This window comes from Protopterus annectens, chromosome 7.part0, assembly GCF_019279795.1.
Source record: "Protopterus annectens isolate FY-2018-M chromosome 7.part0, PAN1.0, whole genome shotgun sequence".
In the NCBI taxonomy this organism is placed as follows: Eukaryota; Metazoa; Chordata; order Ceratodontiformes; family Protopteridae; genus Protopterus; species Protopterus annectens.
Genome location: NC_056739.1, coordinates 554,407,597 through 554,430,336, shown reverse-complemented (window position 1 = coordinate 554,430,336; position 22,740 = coordinate 554,407,597). Strand labels below are relative to the sequence as shown.

Genomic DNA, 22,740 nt, shown 5'->3' with positions numbered 1-22,740 from the left:
TATTTTTAAAACAGCAAGATGGATTGAAAGGTGTGGTCACTTTTGTATTTTGGTACTATGAAATACTGTAGGATGGCCAATAAATTTAAATAATCGAAGGGGTGGGATTTCAAAAATGATGATTTTGTGATTACTCACATAAGCAAATGAAAGTAGAGAGAAATGAGATATATGGTCAGATTAACATAAGAGGCGGGCAACTAGAAAGACAGTGGTATTTAACAAGACAACTTAAATGAGTGAAAGGGCGGGAAAAAATTCTGCCTGACTCAGAACAGAGAGAGCTGTGGTCTCTTTTGAAGTTTTAATATGCTGTTAAAACAGAATGCAAGCAAAACACAAGGTAAAGAAAACAAACTACAGTATTCAAAATATAGAAAGGCAATACAGTAATACAAAAAATAAAAGCAAACTAACCTTTCCTTCACAGCAAAGTGTAGCAGAGTCTGGATGAGCCTTTCTGGTAAAGCTCTGAAATGTTTTAGTTTACTCCTTAAATAGAAATGTTAGTTCCTAGCTCCACCCCCTCTGTTAACAAGTGATTAACCTTAAGTGACCTCTTCTGTCTTATGAATGAGTCCTTAATTAATCAGTTCTTATTTCTGCCAGACTCAGAACAGAGAGAGCTGTGGTCTCTTTTGAAGTTTTAATATGCTGTTAAAACATAATGCAGGCAAAACACAAGGTAAAGAAAACAAACTGCAGTATTCAAAATATAGAAAGGCAATACAGTAATACAAAAAATAAAAGCAAACTAACCTTTCCTTCACAGCAAAGTGTAGCAGAGTCTGGATGAGCCTTTCTGGTAAAGCTAGATTTATAAGGCTTCCTAGTGCTTTCCAGCAGGTATTAGAAGTAAAAGGATGCAGTGGTCACTAATCGGGGAGTTATGTTGGTGTGCTTTCCTGATGTACAATTTGGTGAAAATAAGAGTTGCTTGTTGATGCGCAGCATATGATTTGACATTTTGGAACTTTTTTATTGCTGGGTGTGTCTTGTGTTAAGAGGGAAGTTTGCTCTTTTATTATGGATCTGATGCATCTTCCGTCCATTCCTCAAAGGATGGTTCTTGGGATCCAAGTCCATACCTCTCAGCTATACCGAATTCCTTGGTGTTTCCTATTTTGGGAGGTAAAATAGGGTGCACAAATTCCCGAGTGGCCCCCTTAAATCCTGATTTCATTTTTTTGTTTTACTTTAATTTTTTAAGTTAACACTGATGTCATCACATCAGTGTCGAGATAGAGTGTGACAGTGCCCCATGAAGTGCTTATCACAGTAAGGTGTTGAAACAAAATAGAAAATCTTAGTCAACGATCTACAGTAGCAGTGTCCCCAGGTCGATAAGAAACTAGCTGATGATGTACTTCCTGTTATCACAGAAAATCACTACTGGTGTGTTTCCTATTTTTAGCACTGTATGCTAACTTTTGTCTTTTGCCAGGTTTATGCAACTATGTTATTGGCATATATAGGGTGAGGACAAAGTCTTCCCGATATACGAGGGATGGCGGTGGTGGGGTCATGCACAAATACAAAAAAGGCTCTTCCTTACATGAAAGGTTTGACCAGGTGTTTTCATCTGGTTGAAACTTCCCTGAGTTGTAAGAGATGTAGCAGAACCAGTTTTTGCTTTCTTGGTTTTCAGTTTTCAGGAGAAAATATCTGCAAATCACAGTTTTTTTTTCTTACTTGCAATATGGACAAATCGCTTGCTGGGTGTTATGCAATTAGAATTTTTACTTTTAGAGAAGTGCAATAAAACGATAATGATATTACAGCAATGGCATGAAATTATGCTTAAAAATTATGTGTATAGTTCTCTCCACTTCATGTCCTGAAAATTAAATATTTATTTTAATAACTGTAAGTCAGTGTGCTTGGCGAACAACAGAGGTATTCCAGAATAAAAAGTTAGTTATCACTTAGTGCAATGACACTGGTGATGAGGTTAATACTTGCCTTTTCAGCTAACAGTATTTCATACACCTTAACTTAGCCTATACTGAGTTATACACAATTTATTACTTATAAAATGTGTAATAAAGTTAAATAAAATGACTTGGATACTGAAGGAGTACAAGTTGTAGGCATCTGTATGCTGAAGGTAATGGACCAATATCAACACAATTCAAGCTGCAAAGCAGGTGAGTCATTCTTATGGGGTGCTGGACGCAGTGGTGCATGTTCAGTGAGATGCTTACATGCTACAAGGCAGCCATTGGAGAGCAATAATTGTACTACAGCAAACTTTAAACTATGAATGCATGGTCTCCACACTACTGCTGTGGGACATTATAAATCTAGCCTTTGCAGTTTAGAAATCATTCATCATGAAGGATCATTAAAGAAAAAAAATGGTTCAGATTTGAAATTGGTGTGTTGCTAGAATAAGGAAGTTACTTGAAAGCTAGGGTGGTCAGCAACAGTCATGGACTTGGTTGCAGCTAGAGAAATCATTACGAAAAGATTTGCAAATTTAAGGTATAATATCCTGGAGTCTGAGAACTCTGTGAAAACTCTTTTGAGTTTCGTGGAGGTTTGGCTGACTGACCCTGAGTAGGAGGGAGTAGACAAATGTTAGGGTTAGGTGAACCAATATTTGCCACTTTTACCTGTTGGCTGAGGTTGCAGGACATGACAGTGGGTGCAAAAAATTCTAAGAACTATGACATAAATTCTTATTGATTTTTTTCTGTGTTGCTTACTTATATCGCTTCCTTGGTTCAATTGGTCCCCATACCTCTCTCAATTTTTCAGAGCAAGAAATCTGAACAAAGCCAAAATAATAATGGAGAAAGCCACAAAAATAGGAACAGATTTTAAATATTGCTGTTATAAACTCAGTTGCTAGAATAACAAGATGTGTATTATTATGTATATTCTGAGGGGTATGAAGTCTGAAATTCAAATGTCTGCCATTATTTATTATTATTTAGTGTTTTGAAACTTCACTCCTAGCTTGCTAAAATGTTAGAATCCTGAACCAGACTTGGCTAATCAACAAGGTGCAGATCAAATATTATTCTGCTCATTCCATAATGCCTGACAGGACATGCTGGTCTGTCTGTAACACATTGGCTGTAGTAGCTAATGGATTTTTTTCTTACATTCCTGTTTTATTTGCAGTAATTATAGTTTACGCTGCAGTTAAAATGTCCCAGGTGCAGGCTACATTATTTACAGAAAACAAAAAGTAAGTAATTGAGTTAAATAGGTATTTGTTGTGATCATTGCATCCTGACTTGCAGATATACTGGGTTATGTATTACAGTAGGTACACTGGGAAGTACATTTTCTGTCTGGGAATAAAGCATGTTGTTATGTTTTGTTTTAAGAAAGTTCTGTGTGCTGTTATGTTTTGTATTAATTTTTTGTTTACATATGTATGTGGTTATTGCAGTATTTACTTTTGGTAAATGTATGTATTGTGGCGTTTGTACTATGACCAATTTCTGATTATTTGAAAGTCCAAGCTAATAACTACAAAGTAATGACCCTTCAATTCACGGTCATTTCTATGTACTGTATAGTCAAGCCTTGTTATATATACATGTAAACACATATATACATTTATATATTTCCTTGATGTGTATTAATATTAGGCTTATGATTAACAGAGAATGGAACATTATCAATACATATAATTACAAATATTAATTTATATATTCATATTTACACATCACATTATTTTACATTACATCTGAATTATTGTATATAGTGAGATTTATTTATGTATTTATACATTCATTCATTTATCAAATAACAATGTTATCATTGATACAAATGGAAAGAATTAAATATTCTCTATCTATTTTTCTATTTTTATATTCACATTCATATTCATTGATACATATGTATTTTATAGTCTTTTTAGCAAGTGTATTATTCAAAACATAAATCACAACATAAGGGTACTGAAACTAATTATAAATATTTATTTATTTATATATTTATATATGCAAGCGTCCAGCAAATACATTATAATGATATTTTAAGAATTTATATGCTTTTTAATTCAGGCACATACGCACTTTAGCAAAATTATATGAGCACAATCGCAACATATACACGTGTTTCAAATGATATACGCCTTTAAATTTTCAAATATGTGTTTGGTTTAGGCGCCAAAAAAGTTATAAAATGTTGATTGTGAACTAACAGTTCAGTTCTGATGAAGCCCGGACGATACCGGGTGAAAGCGCTTAACTGATTCTGTAACTTTAGTTTTATATTTTTATCGCACTTTTATTGCATTTTCTTGTTTGTTATTTCAACAGTATCTGTTTGGGCTGTTTTGGCGTATTAAAGTTTAAAACTGGTACAATGCATTTTAGCCAGTTTTCAGTTTGTGTGTTAATTCAACAGCAGTCATTTGGAATTTTGGTTGTATTAAAGTGGAGATTTGGTTCCACGTAACATCCCAGCCAGCTGTGATTTGTTTCAACCGAGTGAAGGCATTCATTGGTGAACTCTATCATTAATTTCTGATTATTTATAAGAACATGCGTTTGCAGGTATAGATCACTCTCCAGTCTGATGCATTCTTCATGTCTGTATCATTCTGTGAGTGAGTAAATGAATAAGAGAGGATTATCTGGTATTTATGCGATTTGACTGTACAGATCCCAGATCTTGATACTTTGTTGTATTTGATGCTTATGTCTGACATTGGTGAATACTCTGTGACTTCAGTCTTCATGCTGGTATCCCACAATTCCATTGAAGTGGGTGGGGTCACATGATTCTGTATGCAAATGTTATGTTAATCAGTTTCCCTATTTTTGACATGTTGCACCTACTTTTCATGGGCCTTTGTCCAGATTTTTAATGTTTCCAGGTTGAGGGGTATGGATCCAACCTCTGATCTGTTTTCAGTCACTTTAGACTTTAGGATACAAAGTTCAGGTTCCTCCCTTTACTCATAATCCCCTATATTACCCCAGATTTTGTTTGGAGCTCTCTAAAGTAAGATGTGGTCCATTGCTCACGTGACTCAGATAAGAGTAATTGTTTATTTTTTAGGTTATTACCTCTGGATTTCCAGTTTATTTATTTACCTTGTTGCCTTCTCGGCTTTATACCTCTCCCTACCTACAAAAAAAAGTAAAATAATACAATAAATCTTTTATCTGCTGTTTCTCACACCGTTGGCTCTCTTCTCAGTTGAAATATTAACAATTGTGTACTAATGATTACTTTTCCTCTTAACAGAGTATTAATACTATTCAATAGTATTTTGTAGGGGCTATTGTTTTGGTTCCTGTTTCTGTTTGGGTGTTGTGTTTTCTACTTTTTTTCACATCATGGCCAAGAAGCCCTCCATTTTCAAAAAATATGTGGCCTGTGGCCACAAAATCGCAAATTCAGACACATATGCAAAGTGCTGTATCAGAATACCATGTATCTGACAAATCAAGTTTAAATGCCCTCCCCAGCAGCAATCAAACAATTAAATGACATAATTTGCCCTTGTGAAGAATAATCAACATTTGCATATATAATTTAAACAGTGCAATAAAAGGTTGCAGTAAAAAAGTTTGAATGTCATCCCTTTTAAAAACATAAGAAACTACAAAATTAAAACAATTAAGTTATGTTCCAGCATTTTTTATATAAAATATAATGATTTAAGCTTCAGCAATGAACTTATAGTAATCTTGTCATTCAAACCAGGAAACTGGCAGGCATTAAGCTTAATTTGCCATTTCAGTTCAGGGAATTCCAGGACTCATCAGAGGGTCCCCCCAAAGACCCATATCAACATGCTCAATAGCACAAAATGTAAAAGCATGTGAGGGGAAAAAAACAAGATGTTTATAGAAAGCATTTTTTCATTTTTACATCTGATGTCATAAGTGTTCTCGTAAACCCTTTGCTTCAAAGCTCTTAATTTTTCCTACATAGAATCCTTCACATGAATCACACTTATATATACTATACCTTTAGAGTAACATGAATATTTTTTACAAAGTAGTTAGTCCTATAGTCTTTAATGAATAACTTGTCCACATTGAATATATAAGGACACTGAGAGCATCTCCCACATTTGAAGCAGCCACCCTTTTCAGGTATATTTATTTTTCTTTCCAACAGTCCCTTTATTGAGGTGTCCTTCTTGTAAACCACCATCGGTTGACACCCCACCAATTTATTGATACTACTATCTAAATTAAAAATCTTCTAGAACTTTGATATAATGTGCCATATGTCAGAGAAGTTCATGGTAAATGGAAGGACCAAGGCCCTACTAAATGTGTTGTTACTGCTCTCAAGGTCCTCTCTTCCACTCAGATGATTAGTCAAGAGTGTATAAAAAATGCCACCTTCTCTCATTTTTGACTTCGTTATAGATGTTAACCACGAAGTCAGTAGGGTAACCCCTACTAAATAACATTTCTTTTAATGCCTCACATTCCCTTTCAAAGTCTCCTTCCTCAGAGATCATTCTGGCCAGACTGACAAATTACCCTTTTACCGGGGCTTTCTTTTGGTGTACAGGGTGCCAGCTTTCATAGTGCAAAAGGGAATTAGAGTAAGTTGATTTCCTGTACAACTGGGAAGTGAATATTTTTCTAGTGTAGTCTTTTTTAATAGCTACATCCAAAAAATGTAGGGTATTATTGTCATTAACCATAGTGAACTTCAAACACACTTTATTAACCTCTGCTGAATAGGTCAAACAGACCCTATTTACACCCTTGGTGCTGATAGCCTCTGTGTCCCCTCACTAAACTATAGAGAACTGAATACATCGGCTGGTGTTAAAGTAAAACCTTACTTCTCTGACAGCTCCTCAAGTATAGTGAGGGACACAGAGGCCAACAGCACCAAGGGTGTAAATAGAGTCTGTTTGACCTATTCAGCAGAGGTTAATAAAGTGTGTAAAGTCATAAAGAAAAATTGGTCTATCCTGATGACTGATCCCGCTATTAGTGAACATATAGAACCAGTTCCTAAGTTTTGCTTTAAAAATACTAAGAACTTAAAACAGCGACTCTGTTATAAACATACTGAACCATGTAGGCACCTCACCTCCCAGCGTAAGGGCACTCATGCATGCTGGTCTTGCAAGGCATGCAGTTATATATGGTCTACACACTTGATTTTTCATCCATTAAGTATGGAATTTATGCATCTGTCCATTTATGCCGACTGTTGCACGAAAAATTTGGTCTGTATGGCTAAGTGTAATGTATGTGATTCATACTATACAGGGAAGACAAATTGTATGTTTAAGGACAGGATCCTGCAGCATCAGAGTGATATACGAAATAATAAACTAACAAATGAATTAGCGAAAGATGTATCTGAAGCTGGTATGAGTCACAGCTTTAAGTTCTTGGTACTACAGAAATTAAATGAAAGTTTTAGGGAAGGAGACGTGAGTAATGAGACTGAACTTGATGAGTTAAAATGGATTGTCAACTTTAAAGCATATGTGCCACCTGGTTTGAATAGTGTTGTTGCTTTAAAGCCTCTCCTAAAGAAGAGAGGCTTAGTTCATTGATAAGTGTTAACACCCAACAATTTTAATTGTTTTTAATTAACTGGAAGTTTTTTTGTATTTAAAGGTCTGTTTTTTCATACTGTTTGTTAAGGTCTAAAGAAGCGAGCAATCGTGAAAGCGCTTACCTGTTTTTATTTGTTTTTATCTGTTTTTTGGAATGAAAGTGTTCTTACTCTCAGCATTGGGCATATTTTTGTTTACTGAAGCTGATAACAAGGTGAAAGACTGCAAAATAGCTTGTAGGTCTTTGCTGCACATGTCGTTCTGCTGCTCACTTTCTTCCATGACAAGACAAACTCAGAAACACAAAAATAAGATGAAACTCAACCAAAGCAGAACAAGGGTAGTCCAGAAATGACACACCAGCATGTATTACAGGAAAAACACTTTAATTTAGCACTTTCATCAAAAACTAGACTTCATCAGAATACCATGTATCTAACAAATCAAGTTTAAATGCCCTCCCCAGCAGCAATCAAACAATTAAATGACATAATTTGCCCTTGTGAAGAATAATCAACATTTGCATATATAATTTAAACAGTGCAATAAAAGGCTGCAGTAAAAAAGTTTGAATGTCAACCCTTTTAAAATCATTAGAAACTACAAAATTAAAACAATTAAGTTGGAATTATGACCCTTACACAGGCAGTCTCCCAGACACCTTAAGTGACCACAACATAATATATTTTATACGTAGTAGAACAAGCATATGCAAAACTACTAACTATTTATCCACTAGAAACACAAAAAAATTCTCTCCTGAGGTCCTCAACACTTTACTCTGTAATTGTGACTGGACCCCCCTAAAAACCCTCCAACTTGACCAGGCTGTAGCATATTTCAACAAAATATTTCTACAACACCTAGACACTGTCGCTCCATTGTGCAAAATCAAGGTTAGAACCTCTACAAACCCCTGGTTCAGTAAAGAAACCAAACAAATCCTCAAGTCCAGAGACACTGCCTGGCTTTACTATCAAAAAAACAAAGAAACACAAAGCCTAACTAAGTACCAAGAACTGCGCAACCGTGCAAAAAAATGCATTAGGCTACACAAAAAATCCTACTACACAACATTACAAACTAAATACCAACACAACCTGCAAAAATATTGAAAAAATGTAAAACAGCTACTAAAATCCACCCAAAAGGCTACCCCACAACCAACCACCCCTGACACAAAAGTTCCCATCGAAACACAATTCAACTCCCACTTTGTGAACTCAATTCTATCCTTAGTATCACAGGACAGTTCCTTCCTCACTATCCCCCCCAACACAAATAACACTAATACAAGCTTTACCCTCAAAGCAGTTTCCACCACTTCAATCAAAAGCATGCTCTCCAAACTAAAAACCTCATCAACAGCAGCCAACCTACTCCCCAGCTATTTCTTGAAACTCACAGCAGATGCTATTGCTATCCCAGTCTCCATTCTCATAAACAGATCAATTGTTGAAAACTATGTGCCCAAACTCTGGAAAATATCCTATGTTACACCCATACATAAAGGCGGGACCTCCACTGAACTTAATAACAACAGACCCATTGCTTTACTCTCCCCCCTGGCCAAAATCCTAGAAAAATGCATCCATACCCAGATGCTAAACTATCTCCTAGACAGCAACATCCTGTCACCTACTCAGCATGGTTTCAGACCTGCCCATAGTACCACTACAGCCCCCGTCTGCTTCACAGACACAGTAAACCATCTCAAAAATGAAGGCCTACAAGTGTCAACTCTTTTTTTTTTTGGATAAGCCCAAAGCATTTGACACAGTCTCACACCAAATCCTGCTAAACAAACTAAACCAATATCATCTATCAAATTCCACTCTTACCTGGTTCCAAAGCTACTTAACTGACAGGTACCAAGCAGTGAAATGGGAAAATTATCTCTCTCCTCAGCTGCCCATAACCATAGGAGTCCCACAGGGTTCTACCTTAGGACCACTACTATTCACAGTCTTCACAAATGACCTCCATACCTCCACACAGCATGCATCTATAATTCAGTATGCAGATGACACTACCTTAATCTGTGCTGCACAAAACATTCCCACCCTCCTGCAAACAACTCAACTAGCATTCTCTGATGTTGAAAACTACCTTACCAAAGCCCAACTCATCCTCAGTCCAAAGAAAACTCAGCTTATGATTATAACCAGTTCTAACAAAAACACTAACAATCCATTCACTATCTACTCCACAAATGCTACTCCAATTGCTCCAGTGACACAGGCTAAGCTATTGGAAATAACCATAGACTCCCACCTAAAATTTGATAGTCATCTCAACTTAACTATTAAAAAAATACATGCCAAACTGGGGTCACTCTACCATATCAAACCATTTCTTACCAACAACACAAATCAGCATTGCTCACTCCCAACTTCTATCCACCCTACTCTGTGCATCTCCCATTCTGACTAATCTCAACAAAACTGAACTAAGCAAAATGGAAGCCTGCTATAACAGAATTGCCCACTTTGCTGCAAATTGCTCATATAGAACTCATCTCTGTACTGCTTTCAGACAACTCCACTGGCTTGAACTGCCCAACCTCCTAACCTACAATAAGCTCTGCCTCTGTCATTCTATCTATTACCTCCCCAATAAGTGTCCTGCCCTCAAAAACCTAGTTGCAACATCACTCAGCCAAAAGGCCTCTTAAATCATCAAGCAAACTACTACTAGAAGTCACCAACAGCTACAATAGCTTTGGAGATGCAGTGGCTAAAAATGGAACTCTGTCCCTACTAGCATTCAAAACACATCATCCAAAGCCTCCTTTAAAGACCTCATCAGGCAACATCTCAAGCAAAGTTGGCAGTGCCATGATTGCTCCCCAGGCTAGTGAAAGCGGATAACATATACATATACATACTAAATCTAGAGCACTTGATAATAGTTTTCAATCTTACTCACAAACACTGGCTAATCAACAATGTATTTACTGTACCTGTGTACTATGTATGTATTCTACCTATGTTCCAAATTTCAGCTGTACACCACAAATCTATTAATTACCTTTACTTTTAAAATTAATATTTTTTTGTTTGTTCTCTCCACTGTAACTGTTTATGTGCCGCATACTACTGTAAAAAACATGTCTCTTGTAATTTGTGTGTATACTGATCATGTCTAAATAACTAAATATGTCTGTAATTTGTCTTTGTGGAGCTTTTCTCCCTGGGCCTCTGTTGAAAAAGGGCCTTTTCAGCTCAGTCAGACACCCCCGGTTAACAAATGTAAAATAAAATAAAATAAATAAAATAATTCCTTGAACTCAAATGGCAATTTAAGCTTAATGCCTACCAGTTTCCTGGTTTGAATGACAAGATTACTATAAGTTCATTTTTGAAGCTTAAATCATTATATTTTGTATAAAAACTGCTGGAACATAACTTAATTGTTTTAATTTTGTAGTTTTGATTGCTGCTGGGGAGGGTATTTAAACTTGATTTGTTAGATACATGGTATTCTGATGAAGTCTAGTTTTTGACAAAAGCGCTAAATTAAAGTGTTTTTTTCCTGTAGTACGTGCTGGTGTGTCATTTCTGGCTACCCTTGTTCTGCTTTGGTTGAGTTTCATCTTTGTTTCACTGTTGCAGTCCTGGATATTGGGCCCTTGGCTGGCCTGACTACCAGAGAAAACTGTTTTCGCTTCCCAGGCTGGAGGATGCCCTTACCGACGTCAGTATGCACAGGTATAATGGAAGCCAGCCTGCGTCACCACTTCAGTCTTTTCTTGCTGCCAGAGCCCGAACCAGTATTCAATTGTGTCAGTTTGTCCGCACCAGAGAAAAGCTGTCATTGAAAAGATAAGCACCCCATTGGGGAACTCTTTTCTTTTTCACTTAACTCCTGTCAGATAAAGCAAATAAGTGTCTCTGCTGAGGCAAACAAATCCCACACAGAGACTTCCATACCCTCTGTGTTACTTGCCTAGGCCACGATGTCCTGAATTGTTTAACACTATAAATATTAGGCGTAGGGCTGAATTCTTAGCTTGTTTTGTAAGACGAGAATCAGTCAAACCACATCCGCATCCGCCAGTCTTCCCAATCTTGAGGTGCATAAGCACAAAAAACAGAAGAAACTTAAGCCAAAGTCATTGGACAACAATCACTTCCCATCTGACTCTCCTGCTAGACTGATCATTGTTGAAGAAGGTGAGGTGCCTTTGCAGCCCCCTTTGACATTTGAAACAATGGCCCAGGCCTCTTTCGAGGCCCATCTGCAGTCCAGCATGCCTTCAGTTCCTTCAACTTCCACTACTCACGTCTTCAGCTGATCAGTTGGGACCGAGTTCACTCAGCAGACCATGGTGTCCAGCAGGCGTTTGTTAACCTGTGACACATCGAGGCCTAGGCCTACACCAGTGTATTTTCAGAGACTGAAGCACTAGGGCATCAGACACACCTAAGCCTAAGGCCAAACCCACCCCAAAGAAAGGCAGTGTGGCAGCACCTCCACCTAGGCCTATGGGCTACCAGTTACCAGAATCCCAACAGGATTTGATAAATTAGGTTGAGGACTTAATTGGCATTGTAAGGGGCCAGACAGACTACAGGTGAAGCTGCCCCAGGAAGAAGGAAAATGGATGCCTATATTGATCTTGACCTTGAACCCTTCCTATCTGAGGAGGATTCAGACTGAGGACTCCAGCTCAGAGGAAGGACCGTCGTACAAATACTTTGAAGAATCAGACTCTGAGGAGAACCTTCCCTCAGCTTCACCTCCAGAGGATCAAACTTTTGGGGAGACTCTTCATGCTATGAGACAGCATTTTCAGTGAGAAGCACAAGATTGCCTCCAGGCCAAGAATAGAGTTAGGGAGTTTCTCTACCTTCCTGAGCACAAACCTTTAGCTATCACTTCCATTTTGGAAGTGGTAGAGAATGCTTTTCAGGATGCCTCATCAATCCTGATGCACTCCCCCCTGACCCTAGGAAACCAAACAGATTTTACAGGGTACAAGACACACAAACATATCTGTTTAGGAATCCTTCTGCTGATCCAGAAGTTGTTACTCCAAGACCTAAAGGGGCTAGGGCCAGTGTCTTCAAAAACCCCCTGCCCATAGACAAGGAGAGTAGGGCCCTAGACAGGCTCAGAAGAAGATATACACTTCTGCTCCTGTGTCTATGAGGGCTGTCAACTGACAGTTGCATATACTCAAATATCAGCAAATTATCCTGGATAAGTCAACAAAAAATTACAACCATGGAAGATAAAAATCTTTCTAAGGAACTTTTGGACTTGTGTCACTCCAGTTTCCAGGTGGCCAAACATTCTTTGCATTCTGGCTATGATGCCATGGAGGCATCCTGCAGGGTAGCTGTCACTGAATTAGTAGTTAGGAGACATGCATGGCTTGGGAAGTAATCTCTCCCTGATCATGTAAAGGCTAATCTCTTGAACTCCGCCCTTGATAAAAACAGACTTTTTGGACCAAAAGCTGAAGCAGTTCTCAGAAAGATGGAAGACAAGTCAAAGTCCATGCAAAGAGTGAAGCACTTCCTATATGTACAAATACCTAGGTTCAGCAGGAACTTTCCAGCAAAGCATTGGTCCTTTCCTACCCAGCCTAGGAGTAGACAGAAAATGCCCCAAAAAGACAGCTTCCAGCCAAAGTCATCAACAACAGAGATAAAGGCAATGTATCTGAAACAGCCAGGCAAGGGAGTTCTGTGTCACAGCCCCTGGCCAGAGAGGAATTATAACTTTCTGTCCCTCCACTCCACCCTCCCACCACCCCAAAACTAGGAGGAATACTGTCTCTTTTACTGCAAAACTGGAGTTGAATTACTTCAGATCAGTGGGTTCTAAACCTTATTGCAAATGGTTACAAACTCACTTTCAAAGAGCCTTTAGTTTACTCAGGTTCCCAAATGTACCCCCAAATCAAAAAACTCAGGCTCTCGAACATACAAATTCTTTGTTCTCAGGGAGTGGTGGAGCCAGTTCCAGAGGAACAAAAAGGAAAAGGCTTTTACTCAGGTTATTCCTAGTCCCAAGAAAAAAAGGATCTTTGTGTCCTATTCTGGACCTGTCCAGTTTAAACCAATTCTGCAGGATACCAAAGTTCAAAATGCTGACACTTCAAAAATTACTACCCATGATAACTCCTCAGGCCTTCATGGTCTCAATAAACCTGAAGGACGTCTATGTACATATTCCTATTCAAAAGTCACGCATAAGCTTTCTTTGCTTCAGAGCAAGCTCCTGCCACTGTCAGTTTTCAGCACTGCCCTTTGGGTTGTCTGCTGCTCCAGAGGTTTTCACAAAGTGCTTGGCACCACTCATTGCTTACTGTAGAACCAAAGGGGTCCAGATGTACCCTTATTTGGAAGATTGCAATGTCTGTAGCTTGCATGAGGCAAAGATCAACAAAGATCTGAAATTCACAAAGGACCTCCTGACTTCTCTGGGGTTCACTCTAAACCTCAAGAAATCCAGCCTGGTCCCATCTAGACAGAAAGTCTTCCTGGGAGCATTCCTGGACTCCTCCCTTTAGAAGGCCTTACTCCCCCCAGACAAGGTCACCTTTTTAACAGATTACCTCCAACAGATACAAGAAAATCAAAGCACCTCAGCCAGGGAATTCCTCAAAGCACTAGAGTACATGGCATCCTGCATTCCCATGGTTCCCCTGGTCAGGCTGCACATGAGGAAGCTGCAGTGGTACCTGAAAGGTGTGTGGTGCCAGAGCTCACAATCTCTGAATGCCCAAATACCCTTGATACCTTGCCTCAAACAGGAGTTTGCATGATGGGTACAGGCTTGTACCCAAAGTCAGGGCCTACACTTCAGATTCCTGCCCCAGAGCCAAACCCTCACCACAGATGCCTCAGAGACAGCATGTGGGCCCATACCCAAAGCCTCCAAATCCAAGGATTATGGCCCACTCACCACAGAAAGAGGAACATAAATTGGAAATAGCTCATGGCAGTACAAAACAGTTTGCTGGCTTTCAAGGACAAATGGGAACCAGGATCCTAGTAGTACAAACAGATAATACCACATTCATGTGGTGCATAAACAGGCAGGGAGGCATGCATTCCTACACGTTGTGCTGTCTGGCCTTGCAAATATGGGAGACAGCACAATCTCTAGGCCTGCACCTCATGGCACAATACCTGCTGGGTGAAAATAATACCCTGGCAGAACATCTCAGCAGGAATCTGACAGACCCCCCATGAATGGCATCTCCATTGGGAAGTTTTCCAATCCATAACACAGCAATTGGGGGTCCCACAGGTGGACATTTTGCCAGCAAGGACAACGCTCACCTGAAGAAGTTCTGCACCAGGTCAAGGCAGACATCTGCATGGAGAACAGATGCCTTCTCCTTCCCTTGGACACACCTCTTCATTTAAGCTTTGTCACCATTACTCCTGTTGCCTCTAGTCCTTCTGAAGATCAGGCAGGAGGGCCCAAAGACCATCCTGATAAAACTGGACTGGCGCAGACAGCATAGGTTCCCTGTCCTTCTCTTGCTCACCAGTCAAAAGCCTTTGATGTTACCATGGAGGGCGGACCTCATTACACAGGACAAGGGAAGGATTGTGCACCCCAACCTGCATGCACTCAGACTCTCAGCCTGGTTTATTCCACAATGCCCTACTGCACCTCCAACTTAAGTGAGCAGGTACAAACCATTTTAACAATCTAGAAGGCTTAGCACAAGAAAATCTTACTCAAATAAATGATTCAGTGCAGTTTGGTGTCAGAAGCAACAGCTTTAACCAAATTCTGTTAACATTTCTAACATTTTGAGTACCTGGCCCACCTAGTGGAGAAAGGTCTCTCTTATTCCTCTATCGACATACATGCCACAGCCCTCTCTGCCCACATCCTTAGTCATCCTCCAATTTAGCCTCAACCTTTTCTGAAATAATTTCTTAGGGGAGTTATTCACATTAGGCCCCCAGAAGAAAACTCACCCCTACTTGGGACCTTAACTTTGACCTAGAAAAATTAACTTTGTCTCCTTTCCAGCCTGCATCCTCTACCACCCTTGTTTTGCACCTGAAAAACAGCTTTACTACCAGCTATCACTCTGGCCTGGAGGGTCTCAGAGATGCAGAGCCTTTCGTTATCTTCCATAAAGACAGGGTCTCCTTCCGAACTAACCCTTTCTTCATGCCTAAGGTGGTTACTAAAGTGTCTCTGAATCAGGCTATTCATCTACCTACCTTCTTCCCCAGCCCTCAAAACAAAAGGGAATGACAATTGAGGTTTTAGATTCACAGGGCAAAGCAGTTTAGGAAGTCCGGTCAGTTGTTTGCCTGGCCTAGGCGGGTAGAGGAAAAGGATCAGTGTTTAAACTTGCTCTAACCTAATGAATTACTGATTGCATCTCATTGGTCTATTCTCAAAGAAGGATTACAGTTACCATGACCTCCCAGAGCTCACTCTACTCAGTCTATGTCTACATCATCTGCCTTCTCATCAAGGACTTCCATTAATGATATTTGTGCTGCTGCCACTTGGTCTAAGACTTGCATCTTTATTACTCATTACAAATTGGATATTGTCACTAGAAGCAGATCTTCCTTTGGTTCATCAGTGCTCCAGCATGTCCTTCAATGAGGGCCTCCCAAGTGCTTTTTAGCTGGGGATTCTGTCCCATCTGTGAGGAAGAATGAAAAACACATTTAGGAGTTATGTGCTTGCCATAACTTGGCATCTGTGTTGTCCATTTTCATTCTTCCTCACTTTGTCCCATCCATCCCCCAGTCTTTTCTGTTCTATAAGCCCCTGGTAGATGGTATTGGAATCTATCAGTTCCAGGTTTGAGCCCTAACTTTTTCTTATGTCTTTTCTGTCTCTAATAAATTTGGGAGATTAAGCAGCAAACTTGATCTGAGGAGTTAGGGAAAGAATAGAGCGTTATGGGTAGAGGGAGGAGTTTGAGATTTGGATCCAAAGTCTGTAGTATGCAGCCAAGTTGGATCCATGAGTTGGATCTGAACCAATCTGTGAGAAAGAATGAAAATGGACAACACAGATGCCAAGTTATGGTAAGTACCTAACTCCTAATTGCTTATACATGCATTAATAATTCCCAAACCATGCTACATAGAAGGTATCAGAATATTTTGTCTTGAAACATACATGATGACAAACACAATTGTATTGGTATTTAACCTCTGTCAATGGGTATTTCTTAGAACTGTAAGGTGATCTTCACACCAGCACCACCATATAAACTAACAAAATAATGACACTCTCTGTGTTGCCCACTGTTCCCACCAGTTCACTCTGTATATCCGTTTAATTAAATCCACAAAATGCATGTATTATCAAAGGCCCATTCACAAGTGAATATTAAAAACGCACTTTAATCAGCAAAAAAGTCATAAAAATATATATACATCAAATATGCGAGTTTGTCTCAATAGTTTGAAACTTCATCAGAACTGTAAGGTGATAACTTAATTTTTTTAAAGGCTCGGATCACACCCACTGGGAGTTAAAGGTATGTGAAAAAAGGAGGTGTACTGGAGGGAATGAGTTTTAACTAGGCAGAATGCATTGGGCACCACTATTAGTCTGCTTAACAAACTTAACCCCTACCATAGAAAAGAGCAAGCTGGGGGAATCAAACATTGTGCTGCATAGTGTAACTTATATCGAGATGGTTTCCTTGGGCCACTGTATTGTGCTTGCCAATAAGCACTATGGTCATTTTTTTGTGGCACAGAGAACAATCTTCCACAAGTGTAATTACAACTTGGGGTAAGGAACTGTTTATTCACTCTCAGCCATTGTAAATAAAGCCTATAATGTGTACCATGCACTAGATATCCAGTCCACATTAAAAGTTTGCAGAGCAGAATGCAAAGCAGAGTTTTAAAAATGTTTGCAGTTAGTGTGATACATTGACATGTGCACATACACACACAGACACATGCCACACTTTTGTTTTTAGTTTTTGCCCATAATTGTTTTTTAATTTAAACTTCACAAAATTCTCATAAATTTTCACTTTCTTTCAATGTCTGGTACTGTGTTGCTTGTAGTTTTCACACACCATACATAAAATGCACTGTTTTTGGAAGTCAGAGAAAGCTGATGTGTGGATTTTAAGAAAAAAACATGAGCAAGGCAGAATGGAGCAATGCAGAAGCTGAAAAATGAGTCTGTGTCACCATACCTCTATCATTTTGTATGTTGTGCCAGTGGACCCCTCCAACAGTAACTTGCAAATGATTAAATCCTCACAGATTGCAAGTCAGACACACTGGACAACAAACTTATAGATGAGGAGCAGAAACCTTGACTCCTGGATGGAACTGCTGCACAAACCAAACTACTATGCTTCGAGAAGGAACAGCTCCTCTAATTGCAGCTCTCAACTTGTACATTGTACACACATCACCTGACTTACTTTCCTTCCAGTCAGAATAGCTTGTCATCACATTTCATGCTGCTAGTTCGTGATTATATGGAACTGCTGGTGTGATAATATAAAGCTAGAGCATCATTGTGAAGAAACAAGACTAAACATTAAAATAAAAAGTAAATCTGGATTTAAAGGGGCCACTTAGAATTTCGCAGCACACTTTTGTGAGGAGAAATAGTCTGGTATTTCTGGCAAATATGGAACTTTTGAGAAGTAAGGTTGCCAGATAGTCATTTTAAGACCATCTCAGTAGGAAGTGAGTACAAAACATTTAGCCACAAGATAGCGCAGTAGGTGTATGAAATCATGAGACCGAGCCATGCTGCACTAAGGAGGCAGGCCCCTGTGGCCCCTAAATAACTGTCCACAGGCTCAAAGGTTCAGCAGGCCCTGCAGAACATAAACCAGGATGTGAGCTTTCTGTACAGCCTCCAACTTCTCAATGTTTTTACAAGACTTGGACATACAGGAGAAGCTAGAATGTGGCAAAGGGGAAAGCCTCCCTGTTCAGAAAGTGTTAGGGTGTTCAGTTGGTCTTCAGTGCATTGGCATTCAGAATCAAATGTCAGCATAGAATTTGCTGTCAAAAACTGAAAGTACTAAAGTTTGTGTGTGGAATAAACTGTAGCAGCAGCCACTTCATACAGATGTAGCAAGTAGTTTGCTACAGCTTAAAAGAAAGAAGATATTTTAATTGCTCCTCCAATTAAAGCTGAGGAGTTGATACCAGATTGATGGCAACAGGCTCCACAATAGTTGACTCTGCCTGTGCTTGGTCAAATACAGAAGTCCAAAAGTTAAATGTACCACTGAGTCTGCTGAAATTGTGACATAAGAATGAATTTTGGCATAACTGACCATACCTCTTAAGTTTTTTTTTTCATCTCCGCTGGGGGAATTTTTGCATTTGTTTGAGTCTTCTGAATCAAAGAGGTAACAAAATTATCCTCCTTGATTTACCTTGGTGAGAAAAACAGTTATGAGTTGTTTTTGTAAAAATATCACCTTTTGGGTGCTGGAGAATTTGAATTTGGCTGTTTAGAAGAATTAATGGGTTCAATATGCGGGCTAACTTGAAATTTTTCTTTTTTCCAAAGGTAGTTATGGAGTTGGTTGTTTCTAGAGGGCTTCATTAATAGAGAAGCTCTCGATGTCCAAGTCAGAAGACTAATTTTTAATTTTATTATGCATCAACAGAGACTTTGTAAACACCAAGGATGTTGAGAGCGACAGATTGAGAATGTCTTTTGTGTAGCACTATAAGGCAGACTTCTGAAATTCCATAGCGGTGAGTAGTGGAGGTGCAACATAGGCCACATTCTTGACTGGGTCTATATTAGAATACCGAACATTTGAAATGTCGAGTGTTCTAATATTGACCCATTTTCACCGAACACTGAAAATATCGAAGAAACAGGAAACCAAATTCTTTCCTAGGTAAAGAATTTGGTTGTCCGTTTCTGTTGCTTCAGTATTTTCAATCCTCTGGGGGAAAGTTACGGGTCGGGTTCAGGTAAGTGTGCAAATGTGTGGACGTGTGGGTTAGGGCGGGTTAGGTGAGTTAGGGTTAGGGCATGGGTCAGGTAAGTTTGTGATTGTATGGACGTGTGGGTTAGGGTGTGTTAGGTGAGTTAGGGTTAGGGCATGGGTGAGGTGACTGTGCGATAGTGATGGACCTTAGGGTTAGGGTTTGAGTTAAGGTAAGTGGATAGTTAGTGGTGTATGAATAGTTTAGTGTAGGGTTAGGTGTAAGAGTTTAGGTGTATGTGTGTGGATTGCTGTTTGTTTGGTGTGTTTGTGTTGTGTGTATGTGTTTTGGAACAGCAAATTTTTTCTCTAGGAAAAAATTAGCTGTTCCGAATGTTCATGTTTTGTATTTTCGATTGCTAGGGTTCGATATTAGAACACTCGACATTTTGATTGTTCGGTGTTCTAATATAGACCCTCTTGACTGACACACAGCATGATGTCACATAAATATACTGAGTGGAAGTGACTGTTAGGGTCTGCATGAGAGACTGAGTGTGTCCTGACAGTGGTTAACACACTCATCCATCTTCCTTGTGTTGACGGCTTAGTTTAAAAAAGGGATATTAGATGTTGAAGATGTAAAAATGGATATCTTTCTGATTCTTTGTGTGTTAACAGCCAGTCACTTGTGTAAAGAGAACAGTGTGCCATTTCCTAACCCCAGATTTAATCCAAAAATGTATCCCAACGGTCTGCTCCTGCCCAATATGACGGGCATTCACTTACCAAAATGATAGATGAAATTTGCACTCCGGCTGCACCTCTCCTAAAAGAGAATGATGTTGTTAGTGCCTGTCTAAGCAGCTTTCTACCATTGTACCCATCATGAAAGGGACGCTGATGAAATCAAGGACAGGAGATGAGAGATCACTGTGAGAAAGGTGGACTCTGAAGCAGAGAAAAAACCCTACTTAGGTTTGATGTTACAGTCCCTTAAATTTATGTCAATGCTTTTAACTGGGATCTGTAGGCAAGCCAGCTGCATTTTTTTTTTTGCACTGGGCTACTTCTGTTAATACTGTATTGTAATAAAGGCGTCAAGTTTTTCTCTACAGTGCTATTATTGAAATACTGGCACATGCAACAGCCATTGATAGTGTGCCCCATTCTTAAGCAAGAATAGCAGCACCTGATTCATGATTTGTTCACTAATAGATTTGTAAGGTGCAAACTTTTTAGGTTCTAAACATGCAGACTTTACAGCAGTGCATCATAGGTAAGAAATCTGAACTGTGCAAGTGACAAAGAACTGTATCCTGGGGGTTGCATGCCTGTTTGTTTTGATGCCAAGGACAGTGGTCACTGGCAAATATAGCATACATTCCTCTTGTAGTTTTATTTGTTCATTATTTATTTATTTATTTATTTGACTTTTGTTTACTGGAATAATCCAACTGGGCACAGGCCCATTATCATCTGAGGTCTGGCAGGAAGCCCCAAAAGATAGAAATAACAAAAAAGACATGGTTTGTAAACTTATATACAGTGACTATAAAAACTTTACACACCCCTGTTAAAATGCCAGTTTTTTGTGATATAAAAAAAATAAAACCACAATAAATTATTTCAAAACTTTTCCCACCTTTAATGTGACCTGTAACCTGTACAATTTAATTGAAAAACAGACAACTCTGTTAGGGGAAAAACATACAATAGGCTGGTTGCATAAGTGTGCACACCCCTAAACTAATACTTTGTTGTGTGTGCATACACTTAAACTTATACTTTGTTGAAGCACCTTTTGATTTAATTACAGCCTTGTCTTCTTGGCTTATGCAACCAGTGTATTGTACATTTTTATTTTTTTATATTTTTCCCCTAACAGATTTGTTTGTTTTTCAATTGAATTGTACAGGTTATAGGTCACATTAATGGTGGGGAAAGTTTTGAAATGATTTATATTGTGGTCTCATTTTTTATATCACAAAAAGCAGGCATTTCAACAGGGGTGGTGTGTAAACTTTTTATATCCACTGTAGTAGTAGCAGAAACAGATAAACATAAATTATACATAATGCATGCATAAGCATAATGTTATACATTAAAAATGTTATGGAGCATAACTTGTACTTAAAAATTGTGAGAAATAAACAACTGTTTCATGAGTAATACAGTTCTAAACAAGAATTCAGATAAATGTGACTGTCAAATATATATAATGTGCAAAGCACTGTAATCATTTTAAAACAATGAGATAATAAGAGAAATTGTAAAAAGGCTGGAGTGTATCTAGATCGAGAGAAAGTAAGGTGATACTTACTTATGGTAGGTTTATAGGTGAAAATAGTTAAACATTATCAAATAGACAAAATTTAAATAGTTGAGTGAAAGATTGTAAGAAGACAGAGAGAGCCCAAGAAGGATGTACACCAGTGTTATAATCATGACAAAGCCCTTACGTTTAAAATTTGCATCTTACAAAGGAACTTAATAATTTCATGTTATTTGGCTCCATTTCTCAATGCTATAAGGCCAAAGAAAGTACAGCCTGAGTGTCTATGTTAGCAGATGAAGCTTAAAAGGTATCATCACAGTAAAGCTTTTGTGGTAGGAGAATGAACAGTATTAGTTCAGTGATTAACATAGCTTTGTCACAGATTTGCAGCTATAATGTTGAACTAAAGTCCTTATTTTACATGAACATTTTGTCTGCTTGTTAATAGTTTCATTTGTTTTATTTAACAGGAAGTAAACGTCTAGGAATGATGAAGTCATTTGAAGTTTAAGGCAATAATATTTAAAAATCCACAAAGTGTTTTTTATATCTGCATGCAATGTTGACCGTCAAGCAATAAATTATGCTGGAAAATGACACCGAATAGTTGCCAAGGAAAGAGAGGAATACAGCCTTAGATCTAGCAAGAAAGTGGAAGAATCACATCTACTGAACTGTAATCATAAATCATTGTAAAGTTTGTATTTCCTTCAGTATGCAAACTATTTCTGCAGATTGCGCCTTGATAGGTTACTTTAATTGGATGTTTCCCATGTATAGAATTGCATGTTATCTTTTTTCAGTTCATGCCCAATATCCCCTCAGTTGTGAAATATTATAAAAGCAGGTAAGGCAATGTTTTTCGATGTTGTTAGTTGATCTTGTTATGCAGAGAATTATTCACATCTAACTGTTGCTTTGCTTGAGACGTACATGTTCTGAGATTGTTTTCATTGTGCTGTGTTTATTAGTACTATGCTGTTTATGGTCGTAGATATACATTGAGTTTTTTTTTCTGTTTTTGCCCTTAAATCTGGATGGCCGTACTTGCTTCTTTCACTTTTC

The 22,740-nt window shown here is 38.5% G+C and overlaps 1 protein-coding gene across 1 annotated transcript in view; it reads left to right on the top strand.

Moving 5' to 3' along the window:
* The window catches only part of LOC122806050 (complement receptor type 2-like), a 467,293-nt gene extending 444,882 nt beyond the window's left edge, over positions 1 to 22,411 (top strand). Inside the window, exon 7 of the mRNA XM_044076290.1 lies at positions 22,146 to 22,411. Coding sequence (XP_043932225.1) covers positions 22,146 to 22,152 — 7 coding nt within the window. The 3' untranslated portion in view covers positions 22,153 to 22,411. The remainder of the gene's footprint in view (positions 1 to 22,145) is intronic.
* The last annotated feature ends 329 nt before the right edge of the window (positions 22,412 to 22,740 follow it).